Source organism: Ctenopharyngodon idella, chromosome 8, assembly GCF_019924925.1.
Source record: "Ctenopharyngodon idella isolate HZGC_01 chromosome 8, HZGC01, whole genome shotgun sequence".
In the NCBI taxonomy this organism is placed as follows: domain Eukaryota; kingdom Metazoa; phylum Chordata; class Actinopteri; order Cypriniformes; family Xenocyprididae; genus Ctenopharyngodon; species Ctenopharyngodon idella.
Window position 1 is genome coordinate 4,417,333 of NC_067227.1, and position 17,399 is coordinate 4,434,731.

Here is a 17,399-nt window from a genome sequence, read left to right on the forward strand (position 1 = left end):
TTGCTGAACAAAAGTATTAATTTCTTAAAATAAAAAAAATAAAAAATAAATAAAAAACACTGACCTTAAACATTTGAACAGTAGTGTAATGGAAGCTAGACAAAAAAAAACTTCTCTAAAAGGTGTGTGAAAGCAAAAACCAGCATTCATGATGTTTAGTCATTTGCATTTGAATGTGGCATGTCTGATATCCATATACACAGACTAAGACACAACTATCTGTTCCCATTGACATTTTTATTTAATATCCTCCTTTTCAGAATTTTCACTGTCGCATAAAAACAGAAGGAATACGGTGCTCGATAACATGAAGAAAAAAGGATGAAGTGATGGCATTCCAGTATAGATAAGACTTTTTTGTTGTTGTCATTATTTTCTCCTGACATGGGCTGTAATACACGCTACAACACAATAAAGACTTCAACGTCAGACTACTTAGCCGCACCGCTAGGTGCATAAGAGTACTATGAGCACTACAGTCAGATTGCATAGGTCAGCCACAGTAAAACAAGCAAAGGGAGGAAAAAGAAAAGAGAAACTGACAACAAAGAAAACAGTCACATAAACATAATATTGACAACACACTCTCATGGTAATTTGTGACCATTTTATGATTTGGCTAATTCGAAAGAATTCATACAATGTCATTCATAGGTTTTCGTACGATCTGCTTATGTCACAATGATGGTAAGGTTTAAACAACGCTATCTCACGACCAATTGTACATATTTTACGAGGTGGCTAATTTGTTCGACCTCACTCGTATGAATTTATACGATTTGTCTAAACCCCAGTGATGGGTAGGTTTAGGGGCGGGGTTAGGGGTAGGTCATTCATACAAATTCATGCGCATTTGACAATTCGTAAAAAATACGTACGATTTTGAAAAAAAACTTACTAATTCGTACAAACGAATTAGCCACCTCGTAAAACACGTACGAACTGCCATGAGATCGGTTTGGTTTAAAGGTGGGGTGGACCGTCCTGCTTGTTTTATATTTTTCTAAAAATCGTGTGTTTCCATATGAATCACACTGTACAATTTCATACGAAATCACCAACTCGTAAAATAGTTACGTATTCTCATGAGATCGGGTTGAATATTACACAACAATGTTCTACTGATGCAACATTTGTACAAGCTTTGGACAAAACAATGACTCAAAATAAAACAATACTCTTAGCATTTAACAAAAAACATTGAAGTACACTATAAGAAGTTACATCTCAAAATAAATAATTGTGTATTATTACTGCTTCCGCACATCTAATTATGAAAATTCAAACATCATACATATACATACAGACATGATTTCTTAAATTGAGCTGTTTTATGTTTGATATGCGTCTGTAAAATGTGACTTTGTAAAGATTTGTGAAGAGTCAGTGTCGACATGTCTGATATGTGCTGCCTAGACACCACTTTAACGTCAGCTTCAAGATAGTGATAGTACGATATATAGGCCAATATTTGACCATTCTGAGATATTGACAATTGTTGAAAAGTTCACTTGAAGGATAAGGTATTTCTGTTGTCAACTTTTTATTAAATTTTGAGTGCATCTGGAGGTAAGTAAGTGTTTATTTAATGTCAGTCATTTTAATGTCTCAATTTGTTAATATCAGCTTTATATATACTCTTAAAAATAACAGTTCCAAAAGGTGGTTTTCGCAGTGATGCCATGGAAGAACCATTTAGTATTCCCTAAAGAACCTTTCATTGAGCCAATCTCAATGAAAGGTTTTGCTGTGAAAAAAACGTTTTGGTGTTTTTCTTGGTGTGAAGAAAATTTTAAAAATCTAAAGAGTGCTTTTCCACTATAAAGAACCTTTTATGCAATGGAAAGGTTCCATGGATGTTAAAAGGTTCTTCATGGAACCATAAATGCCAATAAAGAACCTTTATTTTTAAGAGTGAAAGACCTGCTTTCTAGATAAAGGGTTGCGCACTTTTTGTCCAATGAATTTCCGTCACTTTTCCACGACATTTCAAGTGATTTCTGGAAAGGATTTTTAAAAATTAGTTTGATTCATACGATAGCAAATGAACCATTCAGGCTGATTTGTGAACTAGTTTGAACGCTGTCTTTGGACATCACAATTAGTCTATAGAAGAGCAATATCTAGCTGATGAAGTACTAGTTAGGCGTATCTAGGAAAAACAATTCACTGTGGTAATATACATGACTTCCAGGCCCAGTAAACACAACTTTAAAATCTAGTTTTTCCACAACTGTGAGGACCCTGTCAATTTTGGTATTGCCTGTTGAAAAGCACAATTACTTATTTAGGTTAGATTTTCCAGATGTAACTGAATGAATCATTGCGTGTTTTATTTGAATCTCTCATTTCTGGTAAACGTCACATGGCAGACGAGACCTCAGGAGGAGCAGACCGTCATAGGCTCAGTCCAAACACATTTACTCACAGTTAACTTACAAAATAAACATATCTGTCTTATTGAAATTTTAAGAGATTAAGATTCAAAATAGAGGTTATTCAAGGAGGTAATGGATAAAAATAAATGCTGCCTACAGGCACAGCTCATGAGGTTTTGGAACAGCTTATATTTACATTTATCATTTAGAGCTCGATGGATGAAATGTTACTGAACACTGAATTTCTTCAGAACTCTGATATTCTGATCTGTTCAAGTTCAACAGGCAAAATGTGACAAAAGAAAATCCAACTGACAGAAAAGCAAATTTGACAACTTTGTGCTCTAACATACAGATAAATAATCTTTATCTTATAATATTTATCTTGAGAATAATACACATTTACACAGATTCTCAGTTTTTACATTCATCCTATACCATCACAGCCTAATTTACCCTCAATATGATGCATGCTTCCTTTTCATCTACAGATTGCATTTATCCTTTATGTGTTTTAAAAGGGGACAATGCATAACTGGATCGAAATTATAAATATTAAATTTACACTATATTGGTAGTACAGGGCATAATAAGTGTCCCACGTATGTCAGATATAGCAAAAAGCAAAGAAAAGAAGCAAGGGGTATGAATGAACAAACAAACAAATAAAAAAAAAAAAAAAGACAAAAAGGAAGGAGATGAGACAGAATGACAGGAAAAAATAAATGACAGGATCAAAGAACATCACAGAGGAATGAAATTCAAGATGATTAATACTGTGACAGATTATAACGACTGCAAAGGGAAACATCTGTTAAATGTGTGTTCATTTACAGCAGTTTATACATTTATCTGTGATGTTGCCTGTCTAGAACTTTGCAGGATAATCTAAATCTAATGTAAACGTGCATGAGAAAACTTTAAATGCAACTTCTAAGGGCCAAAACATACTCGGCATAAGTATGTGAACGCTAACAGTTCTAGACACTAAAGCTCCTGTACTGTTTTAATGGCACAGACATTTTAAGGTAACCATCACCTTTTTCAGGACTATGGTTTGTTACCATCAGAACACTTGCTAACAACATGCTAGCAGTCCCTAACATGTTAAAAGTCTAACATTGCATGTTCTACACTACTGTTCAAAAGTTGGGGTCAGAATGATATATATATATATATATATACATACATATACATATTTTTTTTTTTTTTTTTTTTTTTTTTTTTTTAAGGAAAATAATACTTTTATTCAGTAAGTATCCATTTACTTGATTAAAAGTGGCGGTAAAGACATTTGTGTTACAAAAAATTTCCATTTTAAATAAATGCTGTTCTTTATTAAGTTTCTATTCACCAAAGAAAAACACATATCATGGTTTCCACAAAGTCAATGGAGTTCATACATTAAATTCATATTTTATATGTTCATATAAATATCATGTAATGATATATTCAAATCAAACTTCTCAAATATTAATACAAATGTTTTTTGTACAACACTAGTGTTGCTGTAGTTCATAATTTGACATTTCAAAGAATTTCTATCTTTTTAATTAACAAAATTAATGTAAGTTGGAGGTTAATGTAGTAATAGCATGTTAATAACACAGTAACTATTTTTTTTTTTTTTTTTTTTTTTTTTTTTTTTTTTTTACATCTTTACATATTCATATGTTGCTAAATATGGTAAACATGGTAGAATATGGTTTTAGTTGAAAATTGATAAATTATGAATGTTTTATAAGCTCAAGTTCCACCAGGTCAAAGCTGACCTGGGAATGCGAAGGCGTATGCTGATTTTGAATGCATTAGGAGGTTTAAGCAGTACAACATTGATAATAAGAAGAAATGTTACTTGAGCAGTGTTCTGGTATTGTTAGCATGTTGTAGCTGGTTGCTAGAGTGTACAGGATGTCTATTTTGTAGTCTATTTTTGTATACTTATGTAGAGTATGCTTCTGACCTTAATGACTCAATTTCTTGAAATTTGCTTAAGTCTTTACTTTAGTTCAGTTTATTTCTGCAGCATCATCCTTTTAAGATGTTAAACTCTAATCCCGACTTACTCTTGTTTCTTTTGTATTGTATGTCTGCCACTGTATAACCACATTGGGTATAAACAACATTACATCCTAAACTGGATAAAATTGGCATTATATGCCTGGAATCATCAGTGGGCTGATCACATCCGAGAAATCAGAGGAATCAAAATACTTAAGTTGTGCATGATTCAACCATCCACATTATTCTAAAGATGAATGATTGCTTTCATAATCCTTTAATAAAATGTAAACTTTACTCTGGATTAAAACAAAAAAAGTTTTATATCGTCACAGTCAGGCGGAAACCTTGTATAGTTATATTTCAACATTTAAATTTTTTCATAAATCATTGCTATTTATCAACCTTTACGTCTGTCTGTGGGTTTTGCAAACATTTATCCAATGAAAAGTATTAATAAGAGCTTGTGACTAAACCTTGTAACGCATTGGATCCTCAAAAATCCTCAACCCCGCCTCGATCTTGAATGAAGTGCCATACACGTTTTAGACTGCCACTGCTTGTTTGCAATGCAAACATGCACTGAATACAATTGCAATGCACGGTTGTTTGAATAAGTACAGCATTTTCTATATGTATAAAGGTGAATGTTTTATGTATTTGAGGAGCGGAGAAGAGTGTCTTAGTCTAGCATTTGTTGTCGAGTCATAGCCAATACTGTCTAAAATTGCCTGTGTGTAACACTTCACCTTTTATAATATGAGATTTTGGCCAAATGACAGAAAAGCGCCCACATAGTAAACTTTATAACCTGTTAAGTTGATGAAAATGTACAAATGGACAAATGGACAAAACATGTGTCTGACCATAGCCACAATATAAACTTTAACAACACTTTATTTTTTTAAAGAAAGTGTTTTTTGCAATTCTCTGAAAAGTAGCATTTTTGGGAAAAGATGAGTAAGAGGTTTCCGCCCGACAGCAACGAAAATCTATAGGTGCTTGATCAGACAAACATCCTCATCACAATACTAATGTGTTATTGATGGATTCCAGAGTGTCAAGGTGTTATACGGTTGTTGGGTGTTCTGAGTGTTTTTAGCAAGTTACTAACAGGCGTGGCCTAATGGTTAGCGAGTCCGACTGGTAACCCAAAGGTTGCTTGTTCGATTCCAGTACCGAAAGGAAATAACTGAGGTGTCCTTGAGCAAGGCACCTAAACCCCAATCACTCCCCGGGCACCACAACAAAATGGCTGCCCACTGGTCCAGGTGTGTGTGTCCACGGTTTGCAGAATGTGTGTTCACTACTCACTACTCTGCTCCTTATGTGTGTGCACTAACTTGGATGGGTTAAATGCAGAGGACAAATTCCTAATATGGGTTACCGTACTTTGCCTTCACATGTCACATTTGCTTTCACTAAGCTAACGGTTTTTCTGGGTGGTTGCTAGGTAGTTGGCAGGCTAACATTTAACAAGCCAATCAAATCCCAATGGATTAATCCCACTGAATATTCTGTTTCATTTTACGTCACATGACAGAAGGCCATTTCATGATGTCTTTAAATAGTATTAAACTTTTGGTTTGTTATAACTAAGATGTATGTTTTGGGAGTTGAAATAAATCATCATTGGTTGCTATGTTTTGACATCCTGAAGAATGAAGCATAAATCAATGATAGAGTCATGAGAATGTTTATGGATCAGCAGAAGAGAGACAAACAGCAAATGTGAAAAGAATGCCAAAGGAAAATGTGGGTAAGGGCGCCCAAGGGTGGACAAGGTTTATGGGATTACTTAAGGTTGAGGTTTCTAAACTCTCGCTATATTTTTAAGAATTGCACGCTGCCCTCTCCCTCTCTCTCTATTCATCTGCCTCTCTTTCTGTTTCCTCTATAAGTCGATGAGTTGGTCCACCAGCAGAAGAGAGCGTGCCAGCGAGGGCAGACTGGTCTCAGAACTGCCACTGTTGCTGCGAGAATGACCACCTAGAACATGCCGGAAAGAGGAAAAAAGAAAGAGTGAGAGGAGAGAGGGAGAGAGAAAGAAAGAAAGGGAAGGGTGTGAGTAATGAGAATTGTGAGAAAGAATGAGGATGAAAAGAAGATAAAACGTTGACGAAGGGTGAGTGAAGAATGAGGGGTGAGAAATGAAAGGAGGAAAGAGAAAAAGCAAAAAACAGATGAATAGCAGGAAAGAGAAAGCATAAAACGCTAAAAGATAACAGCAGCATCGAAGTGGAATATTTTAAAGAGGAAGGCTAGAAAGAAAAAACAAAAAGGCTAGGAAACATTTTATTTTGATGGTCCCTTTAGACATTCTGTTGACTTTAAGTAACTTTGCACCTACATGTCAACTAACTCTCATTAGAGTATTAATAGACTGTCTGCTTAATATCTGCTAACACTTTATTTTGATGCTCCCAACAGACATTCTACTGACTATAAGTAACTTTGCAAGTACATGTCAACTTATTCTACAAACCATAACCCCTTGTTCTACTAACCCTAACCCTGCCCCTAAAAGTCTCTACTAATACTCTCATGAGAGTTAGTTGACATGTAGGTGCAACGTTACTTATAGTCAACAGAATGTCTAAAGGGGACCATCAAAATAAAGTGTACAAAGTCTAAAGACTTGAGGTGAATTACAGTGTGTTCGCTGTAATGCTACTTTAAGGTCATATAGTTTACATTTTAGGTATAATATATTATTTATGTAGTACAGAAAACCACATACTTCAATATCATAAAAGCCTTGTCATATTTCACCCCAAAATTAAAAGAAAAATAATAGCAATTATATTTTGCATAAAGAAATGTAAGAAAACTAAGCCAATTTTAGGAATAATTTTAAGCACTTTTTTACTCAAACTCCCATTATACATACATACACATACATACATACACACACACACACACACATTAATGTTTTATTTGGAATATTACAATTTTAAAAAACAGCTTTTTATTTGAATGTATGTTAAAATGCTGAATTTTCAGTGTTAGTTTCAGTTTTGAATTAGTTTTCATATTGTCACATGATCCTTCAGAAATCATTCCAATATGCTGATTTGCTGCTCGAGAAACATTTCTTATGATCAATTTTGAAAACAGTTGTGCTGCTTAATATTTTTGTGCTAATAGTGATATTTTTTCAGGATTCTTTAATGAATAAAAAGTTCAAATAACAGCATTTATTTGAAAAATAAATCTAAAATAAATAAATATTAATATGACTTTTGGTCATTAATTGCTGAATAAAAGAATTACTATTTCTTAAAAAAAAAATATTGACCCTCAAATTTTCAATGGTAGTGTATATACAATAAATATATAAATAAATATAATGAATTAATTTGTGTTAAAATGAGTATTTCAATCTGTATTACAGCATTTTTTTTTTTTTTTTTTTTTTTTTTTGAGGAGCATTTATTTATTTATTTTTAATGAGAATAACCACTGATAATAATGGGAAAAATCTCAAAAGGAAAACACTAAAGATATTAAGGTATTGAGGATTTGGGAAAATAGATGTCACAATGCAAAACATAACTGCATATGTTTTGTCTTTTGATTTTTTGGTGAAATATGACTGACATATTTTTGTAAGATTCACCCATTTAAAAATGACTGTGACAGGGCAAGGACAGTTTGCAATGGAGAAATTTAAGAATGTGTCAAAGGAGTGTTTCCTATTCTTTTGCATTACTCAAAGCCAGGACAATCAGCTTCTACTTAAACAATTGTTTAAACAACATCAAAAACTCCAGCGTCTCAGAACAATCTAACTGTACAGCACCTCTTTCACTTTGATCACTCAAAATGTTTGCAACCGTATGCCTACACTTCAGTGTGAATTAGATGCATTAAATAAAGAATGTGCTCTCTTCCAAAAACTTTTGCCGTTATCCAAACTCCCTTACCTTGGCTGGAGCTTTTGGAGATAAGCACTGGAATTGGGTCAAACTGGTTATCAGAGCTTTGGTCCCCAGTCTCAGAGGACTGGAAGCCTGAGAGGGTGGAGGCTGCAGGAAGAGGTTAGAGCCACAGCAGACCGGAGGAGAGGAAACAAGAAAAGAAAGAGATTAGGAAGAGTGTTAGAGAGGGGGAAAAGAGAGTGACGAGTATAGATAAGCAAGAACAGGTGGGTAATGCAAGAGATGGTCATTAATATGCGTCAAGAGACTTTCAGAAAAATGTAGCGTTTAATTTGGCAAAGCCTATTCTTCATCATTTTTGCTGGCTGTGTGGGGCCAATTTTGTTTATGTGCTCAGCAAAAAACTTTTATCACAGGCTGATTAAAATTGGTTTCTATTTTGGTGACATTTCGTTGGGAAGCTCCACTCACTGCAAATCTCATTTGTCCTAACTCACACTCCACTGACTATACATTGAAACATTAAATATGTCCTGATTGGCTGTGATTGTGTCTTGTCACATAATTGCTTGTCATTGTCAATGCTTTATGTTGTATGTTTGGTCTTGTACATATACTACTCTTCAAAAGTTTGGGGTCAGTAAGATTTTTTAATGTCTGTGAAAGAATTCTCATGCACCAAGGCTTTTTTTAATTTTTTTTATTATTATTTTTTTTTTAATCAAAAATAGTAAAAACAGTAATATTGTTAAATATTATTACAATTTAAAATAACTGATTTCTATTTTTTTTTAAAATATATTTAAATTGTAATTTATTCCTTTGTTGGCAAAGCTGAATTTTCAGCATCATTACTCCAGTCTTCAGTGCCACATGATCCTTCAGAAATCATTCTAATATGCTGATTTGTTGCTCAAGAAACTTTTTTTTTTTTAATCATCATTATCAATGTTGAAAACAGTCATGCTGCTTAATATTTCAAGAGTGGAGAAAAAAAGTTGTAAATATCATTAAGATCTAATGTACTCAACAATATTTTGTTTAAACTGTTGCTCTGCCATGACAGTAGTTGAAGTGACAGAGAAAATGGACCATAGAAGCACCTTAATACATTTGGCAGATGCTTTTTATCCAAAGAGTTTAGGCGATTACCCTGGGAACTAAACCCATCGCATCGAACCGCTGACCTTGATGTTATTTGCTAGTGCCATGTTCTACTGTTTTGAGAAATAGAAATGCCTCAGAGAGACAGAAAAGCCTAAATTTGGGTTGGGACACAATTTGGAGTGCAACAATGTGTGAAATCAAACTTGCATAGCTATTAGTATTATCCCCAGATGAGGGGATAAGCCAAAGTGGAGCACATTTTGGAAAAAGCTTTATTAAATAAATATATATATATATATATATATATATATATGCCCAAATTGGGCCTAATTAGCCATTTTCTCTCCCCGGTGTCATGTGACTCGTTAGTGTTACAAGGTCTCAGGTGTGAATGGGGAGCAGGTGTGTTAAATTTGGTGTTATCGCTCTCACTCTCTCATACTGGTCACTGGAAGTTCAACATGGCACCTCATGGCAAAGAACTCTCTGAGGATCTGAAAAAAAGAATTGTTGCTCTACATAAAGATGGCGTAGGCTATAAGAAGACTGCCAAGACCTTGAAACTGAGCTACAGCACGGTGGCCAAGACCATACAGCGGTTTAACAGGACAGGTTCCACTCAGAACAAGCCTCGCCATGGTCGACCAAAGAAGTTGATTGCACATGCTCAGCGTCATATCCAGAGGTTGTGTTTGGGAAATAGACGTATGAGTGCTGCCAGCAATGCTGCAGAAGTTGAAGGGGTGGGGGGTCAGCCTGTTAGTGCTCAGACCATACGCCGCACACTGCATCAAATTGGTATGCATGGCTGTCGTCCCAGAAGGAAGCCTCTTCTAAAGATGATGCACAAGAAAGCCTGCAAACAGTTTGCTGAAGACAAGCAGACTAAGTGACATGGAACTATGGAAACATGTCCTGTGGTCTGATGAGACCAAGATAAACTTATTTGGTTCAGATGGTGTAAAGCGTGTGTGGCGGCAACCAGGTGAGGAGTACAAAGACAAGTGTGTCTTGCCTACAGTCAAGCATGGTGGTGGGAGTGTCATGGTCTGGGGCTGCATGAATGCTGCCGGCACTGTACTGTACATGCCAACATGTACTGTGACATACTGAAGCAGAGCATGATACCCTCCCTTTGGAGACTGGGCTGCAGGGCAGTATTCCAACATGATAACGACCCCAAACACACCTCCAAGATGACCACTGCCTTGCTAAAGAAGCTGAGGGTAAAGGTGATGGACTGGCCAAGCATGTCTCCAGACCTAAACCCTATTGAGCATCTGTGGGGCATCCTCAAACGGAAGGTGGAGGAGCGCAAGGTCTCTAACATCCACCAGCTCTGTGATGTCGTCATGGAGGAGTGGGAGAGGACTCCAGTGGCAACCTGTGAAGCTCTGGTGAACTCCATGCCCAAGAGGGTTAAGATAGTGCTGGAAAATAATGGTGGCCACACAAAATATTGACACTTTAGGCCCAATTTGGACATTTTCACTTAGGGGTGTACTCACTTTTGTGGCCAGCGGTTTAGACATTAATGGCTGTGTGTTGAGTTATTTTGAGGGGACGGCAAATTTACACTTTTATACAAGCTGTACACTCACTACTTTACATTGTAGCAAAGTGTCATTTCTTCAGTGTTGTCACATGAAAAGATAAAATATTACAATAAAATATTTACAAAAATGTGAGAGGTGTACTTACTTCTGTGAGATACTGTATGTTATATATATATATATATCAAACTTTACAGTTTATAGCTCGTTGCATATACGAGATGCAACTGAGGTGAGTGCATATGGTTCTTACCCTGGTGGGACTGTCCACTGCTCAAAGCAGTAGTGGTAAACTGGTCCATAGATGGTGCAGGGAGAGATGAGGGGGATGAAGCCAGTATTAGACCCCCAGTGGAAGGGAGGGAGAGAAGCGGCCCATCCAAAAGAGAATCCTGTCCAACCAAGGATTCTGGAGGACACAGGGCAAGCAAGAAGAATAAAGAATGACAGAGAACAGGATGAGTGACGAGAGAAATAAAATATTGAGAATATAAAGAGAGAGTTCCAAACAAAAAGACATTTACAAAGTTCAGGTGGGACAGATAAAACAGAGCACTAAGGAAATATGAAGAGGATGGGCAGAAGGTGGCAGTGAGAAATCAGAGAGAAGTTCTGCAGCAGAAGTGAATGAGGCCCACAACATACTCTATGAAAGCTTGATTTCGCAAGCTTGTGTTTCATAATGTGTCAGAACACATAAGTATATGCAGTAGTCTCATTTTTTTGGGTCAGTATTCTCTTTCAGGTCAACTACTGTCATGGTAGAGTGATAGTTGCACAAACTCCTAAACTGTTTATAGCAACACATCTAGTTTAATGGTAGGCAACATAACCATCCCCTTGACATAGGGCCCTATGAAATCAGTTTTATTTTCCTCCAAATTCTGCACTTTCCATTTTAACGTTTATGGTGTAATACAAATGTATAATCAAAAACAGTGGTTATCAAATGAATGCATAAAATGTAACTATTCATTTAATCTTTTAAAATGTAATAAAGAAATTTGAAAAAATCCATTCATTTATGTAAAACAAAGTGCTGCACAACAGAAGTTTACTGTTTAAATCAAAACATGGACAAAATTGTGATATTCTTTAAAATATTATGTTTTAATAACTGTATTATAAACTTTAAGTACATTCTACTGCATAATAGTAATATATTTCTGTAATCACTTCTTCAAGTTAAAAAAAAAAAAAAACTTTTATTTTGGTGGGTTGTAGTGAAGACCTTTGAGTTTCTGTGTATCTGACGATAGTTTTATCAAAATAAATAGTAATATGCTGGTGAAGTGACTCTTAGAGCAGCTCTGGAGGTGACATTCATGTCTTCATATAGTAAGACGGCAGATGCTGAAAACACCAAGAACGTTACAGGTGCTTGAGTATGTGTAGTAGATGAAACCACACCGCTCATTCACACAGAGACATGCAGAACATACACACTTCATATGTAAATAACATTTTTAGAGGTTTAATATTCACACAAACTAGTCTGTATCGTGATTTGATTGAGCATTCTGCCCTATTTATTTATTCATCCAAAAACTCAATTTTTATGACTGGATTCCATTATTCCAGATTGTTACCACCAGACCAATGAGTACACTTTAAATATGTACAGCGGCCAAACACTCGTGTCTGAATTCTCACACTTCTGCAAATTATGTTTGAGGCCTGAAACCACTTGAAAGAGTAAAAACAATATTCCTGACAAAAACAAAGACTACTTAATAAATGCTATCAAGCTTCAAAATAGTTTTTGAGGGGCCACAACGATGTCAGTGATGCAAATCAAACAAATAATAGCTACTAGTGCTACAGCATAGGCTGTAGTACAACTACAGCTAACAGACCCACAATAAGACACACACTGGGAATAATCTATGAAGTTATGTGAAACACACTGGGATGTAGTAAGCCATCTGGTCACCAGGTGGCTCTACTCAAAATATAAACAGACAACAACACAGTCCAACCTGGACTGCAATATCAAGAAAGGTGACACAGCACTCTGAGGCTTTTAAAGAAATATTCTGTAGGTCATCACCCTAGTATGACCAGCAATGTGCCATTGATTAATTCTTTTTGCTGCCTAAATAATAAAGTACTTATCATTCAACCAAACCATCCAAATGTTCTCATCACCAAGCGATGACAAGTTATTTCACTGCTAATAAGGACAGATGAGGTCATGTGGTTATTGTGCAGAAAGTATCAGCATGTTTTCATCAGTGGAACTGAACTGCTGTTCTTGAATCCCTTTTTTAAGAACACCATGGTGAATAAAGGATTCTAATGGACCAAAGATCCTGCTCTATTTCACGGTACATAGAAAACACTGGGCTGTAAATCTAATAACTTCAAATACTGATACCTGAAACAGAGCAGAAAATCTGCCAAACCAATCTTAATAAAATTATAAAATGTTACACCTTTTACAGTAATCACAAACCTGTGATCCAGCCAGATCAGTGAGAAAAGTAACCCTACTAAAACAAAGTACCATGCGTTAACACTATCCACGTGCTGCTTTAGTAGTGGTTTTGATTAAAATGTAAAACAATGGTATCTAATTATTTCAATGGAGGTTCATAACTGGCAGTGATAATGTCCTCCAGAACACCTTGCAGATTTTCCTAGCCTAATGTCAGCAGATTCAGTGCTTCAGTGAGCCGCTGTATAAAACATGGGAGAATATTTACCAAATTGCTGACCTGGTAGTGCAGCTGACCCAGGATCAGTCTGTAAAGGATCCAGACCAGGGATCAGAGAATCCATCCCAGCTGCAGAAAGAAAAAAAGAAGAGAAAAATATGACGTTTTATTTAGCAAATGTAAATGGGGAGAGAGATGGTTGTGGTGTCAATTCACTCCATGCATGAAGCAGCACTCTTTAAACCAGATATACAGATGTCTGATGAAGACAAAGTTTACAACAACTACACAGACGGAGAGATGAAACTGCAGTGGCGTTATAAGTACAGACAGGAAGGAGTAAGTCAGAAATGGGGATGATTAGGGACATCCAGGAGTTCCAGGTGTTACTCTAAGCTGAACTGAGAAAACAATCACCATCAAAAGACCAATGAAGGCCAGTGAGGCGATGAATCAGTTGGGGGTTATAGGCAAAAAACAACACTAAACAGACAAGCGGCTAGTTACCATGACTACAGTCTGCAGGGCTGAAGGGGTCATTCAAGGGAAGGTCAGGGAGGGTCAGGGAGGAAGAGGGCTCTGGAGACTTCAAACCCTCAATCAACTTCTCTACTCCATGAGCGAAGAGGAGACAGTGAGGAGAAGGGAAGAGAGAAGAAACGGTGAGGAGAGGAGAAAATAAGTGGAGAGGAGAGGAAAGGAAAAGAAATGAGTCGGAGAGGAGGAGAGGAGATAAAAGGAAGAGGGGAGACAATAAAGAGAAAAACAGACAGGAGAATAGAGAGAACAGAGGAGAACAGAAATTGTGAGAAGGAGAGGGGTAACAGTGAGGAGAGTAGGGAAAAACACAGTAAGGAAAGGTGAGGAGAGAGTGATGAGAAAAGACTGTGAGGTGGAGTGTAGATGAAAGGAGGAGAGGAGACGATGAGGAGAAGAAGAGAGGAGGCAGGAATGAGACAGCGAGGAGAGGGGAGATGGTGAGGAAAAGAAGAGACAGGAGAGGGAAGACAGTGAGGACAGGAGAAGAGAGTAAGTAGAGGAGAAAGTGAGAAGAGGAGAGACAGTAAGGAGAGGAGGCAGTGAGGAGAGAAGAAGTGAGACAGTGAGGAGAAGAGAAAGTGAGGAGAAGAGAGTGAGTAGAGGAGAGAGTGCGAAGAGGAGAAACAGTGAGGAGAGGAGACAAAAGAGAGCAGAGGAGACCATGAGGGGAAGAGACAGGAAGGAGAGGAGACAGTAAAGAGATGAGAGGAGTAGAAAAACAATGAGGAGGAGAGGGGAGACAGTGAGGAGAGAAGAAGAAAGGAGAAGAGAGCAGACAGTGAGGTGGAGAGAAGAGACATTGATGAGAAGAGACAGAGAGGAGAGAGGAGAGTGAGAAGAGGAGACAGTAAAAAGAAGAGGGACATTGAGGAGGAGAGGAGACAATAAAGAAAGGAGAGCAGTACAGAGATAGTGAGGAGTAGAAAAGGAGACCGTAAAAAGAGGAGACACTGAGGAGAGGAGACAGAAGAGGAGACCATAAAAAGAGGAGACATTGAGGAGAGGAGACAGAAGAGAGGAGAGGAGACTGTGAGGAGAAGAGACAGAAGAGAAGTGAGGAGACGATAGAGGGGAGTGAGGAGACAGTAAAGAAAGGAGAGAAAAGAGGGGAAACGGTGAGAGAGGAGAACGTGAGGAGGACAGGACACAAAAGGAGGAGAGAGGAGAGTGAGGACAGGAGACAGTAAAGAGAAGAGAGACAGTGAGGAGGAGAGGTGAACAGAGATAGTGAGGAGTAGAAGAGGAGACATTGAGGAGAGGAGACAGAAGAGAAGTGAGGAGAAGATAGTGGGGAGTGAGGGGACAGTAAAGAATAGAGGGGAAACAGTGAGAGAGGAGAAAGTGAGGAGGACAGGACATAAAAGGAGAAGAGAAGACAGTAAAGAAAGAAGAGAAGAGAGACAATGAGGAGAGGAAAAGTGAGACAGTAAGAAGAGGAGAAAGTGAGGAGAAGAGAGTGAGTAGAAGATACAGTGCGAAGAGGAGAGACAGTGAGGAGAGGAGACAGAAGAGAGCAGAGGAGAAACAGTAAGGAGAAAAGAAAGGAATGGAGACAGTTAAGAGACGAGAGGAGAAGAGAAACAATGAGGAGGAGAGGGGAGACAGTGAGGAGAGGAGGCAAGGAAAAAGTAAGGAGAAACGAGGAGAAGAGAAGAAATGAAAAGATAGCAGACAGTGAGGTGGAGAGGAGATGGAAAGGAGGAGAGGAGACAATGAGGAGAGGAAAGACAGTGATGAGTTGAGAGAAAGAGAGGAGAACAGAGATAGTGAGGAGTAGAGAAGAGAGTGAGGAACGGAAAAGAAAGAAATGAGTGAAGAAGAGAGGAGATTAAATCAGGAAAGGAGAAGAGAGTGAAAACACTGAGAACGAGACGAGGAAGTGAGGAAGATAGGAGACAGTAAGTAGAGGAGAAGAAAAAGGTAACAATGAGGAGAGGAGAGAGGAAACAGTGAGGAGAAGAGACAGTGAGGAGGAGAGGAGACAGCAAGAAAAGAGAGGTGACAGTTATGAGCAGAGAGAGGAAACAATAAGGACAGGAGAGTATACAGTGTGGAGAGGAGAGTTAAATCAAGGGTGTCCAATCCTGCTCATGGAGGGCCAACGTCCTGCAGAGTTTAGCTCTGACCTGCTCCAAAACACCTGCCTGAAAGTTTTAGTAGAGGTCCTGAAGACCTTGATTAGCTGTTTTAGGTGTGTTTAATTAGGTTGGAGCCAAACTCTGCAGGTCAGTGTCCCTCCAGGAGCAGGACTTAGTTAAGTCAAAAGTGTTGCTCATAAGGAAAAAGGATATTTATTAAAGGTGCAGTATGTAGGATTTCTGTCCGCTAGAGGCCTATTCAAAACAAAGGCGTAGCTTGATGACGCCAAGTTTGAGCGCGGAATCTTGGGACATGTGGTCTTCACCTCAACAGACGGTGCAAAAAAATAGGGATAGGACTCGGGAAGCAATCATGTTCATGGATGCTTTCTGTCTATAAATATATCAAAACAGTTGTTACCTTGTCTATTAAAACGTGTAATATATTAAAGCGTCTTTGGTGTTTCCATGGATTCTACAAAATAAAACCGGAAACCAAGGGTTAACGCGGGTATGACGCAATTGACAGGCGACTCCTCACACGTCCTGGAGCCTTGGTTAAAAGTGCATTTTTCTCACGATTTACAAATAGTTGGAAACATTTGGGATATTGTAAGTACTCAAGTGAACAAAATATATAACACTGGCCTAGTGGTTTTTGGATATTTTACTGCAAAATCTTACACATTGCACCTTTAAGACAGTTTAAGCATTAATCATACATAATCCTGCAGACAAAACGCAAACTAACTGAAAACCCCAACAAAATCCTTTAAAACAAACAACAGAAGGAGCAAAGACAAAAGAGAGAGTGAGAGTAGCTGTGTTCCACATGGCATACTACATACTACTTGCACCATTTCGTCAGTATGCAGCATGTATACAGTGCAAAGTATTTTCTGTATGCTTGGAATAGCCAAATGACCTACCACATTTACTAAAACATGCAGTATACAAAAGAGCACACTGTGTGAAATACTGTACTGGGGTCGTGTAGCAAAAGGGTTCTCAACCCTGATCCTGGGGCCCCCGAGCACTGCACATTTTGAATATGATTGTCTGATTAGAGATACATTCAAAATGTGCAGATTTGTGGAGGTGGGGTTCCAGTAACAGGATTCAGAACCACTGGTGTAGCATACTACGGTTTGAAACAAACCTATTATTCATGTTAGACAGACAAACCTATTATTCGTGTTAGACA

At 37.6% G+C, this 17,399-nt stretch overlaps 1 protein-coding gene across 16 annotated transcripts in view; it reads right to left on the reverse strand.

Annotated features, from left to right (window-relative positions):
* aak1a (AP2 associated kinase 1a) overlaps positions 1–17,399 on the reverse strand; it is a 77,266-nt gene that overhangs the window by 4,567 nt on the left and 55,300 nt on the right. For 3 of the 16 annotated variants that reach the window (XM_051903100.1, XM_051903098.1, XM_051903109.1), the window contains 4 exons: positions 14,085–14,186; positions 13,626–13,706; positions 11,174–11,329; positions 8,306–8,407 (listed from right to left, as the gene is read on the reverse strand). The exons of 1 other annotated variant lie outside the window; for it this stretch is intronic. In XM_051903100.1, the coding sequence (XP_051759060.1) occupies positions 8,306–8,407; positions 11,174–11,329; positions 13,626–13,706; positions 14,085–14,186 (441 nt within the window). Of the gene's footprint in view, positions 1–218; positions 6,369–8,305; positions 8,408–11,173; positions 11,330–12,126; positions 12,274–13,625; positions 13,707–14,084; positions 14,187–17,399 lie in introns of those variants that run through there. 12 more of the 16 variants (XM_051903111.1, XR_007931246.1, XM_051903113.1 and 9 more) reach the window with 11 other exon arrangements.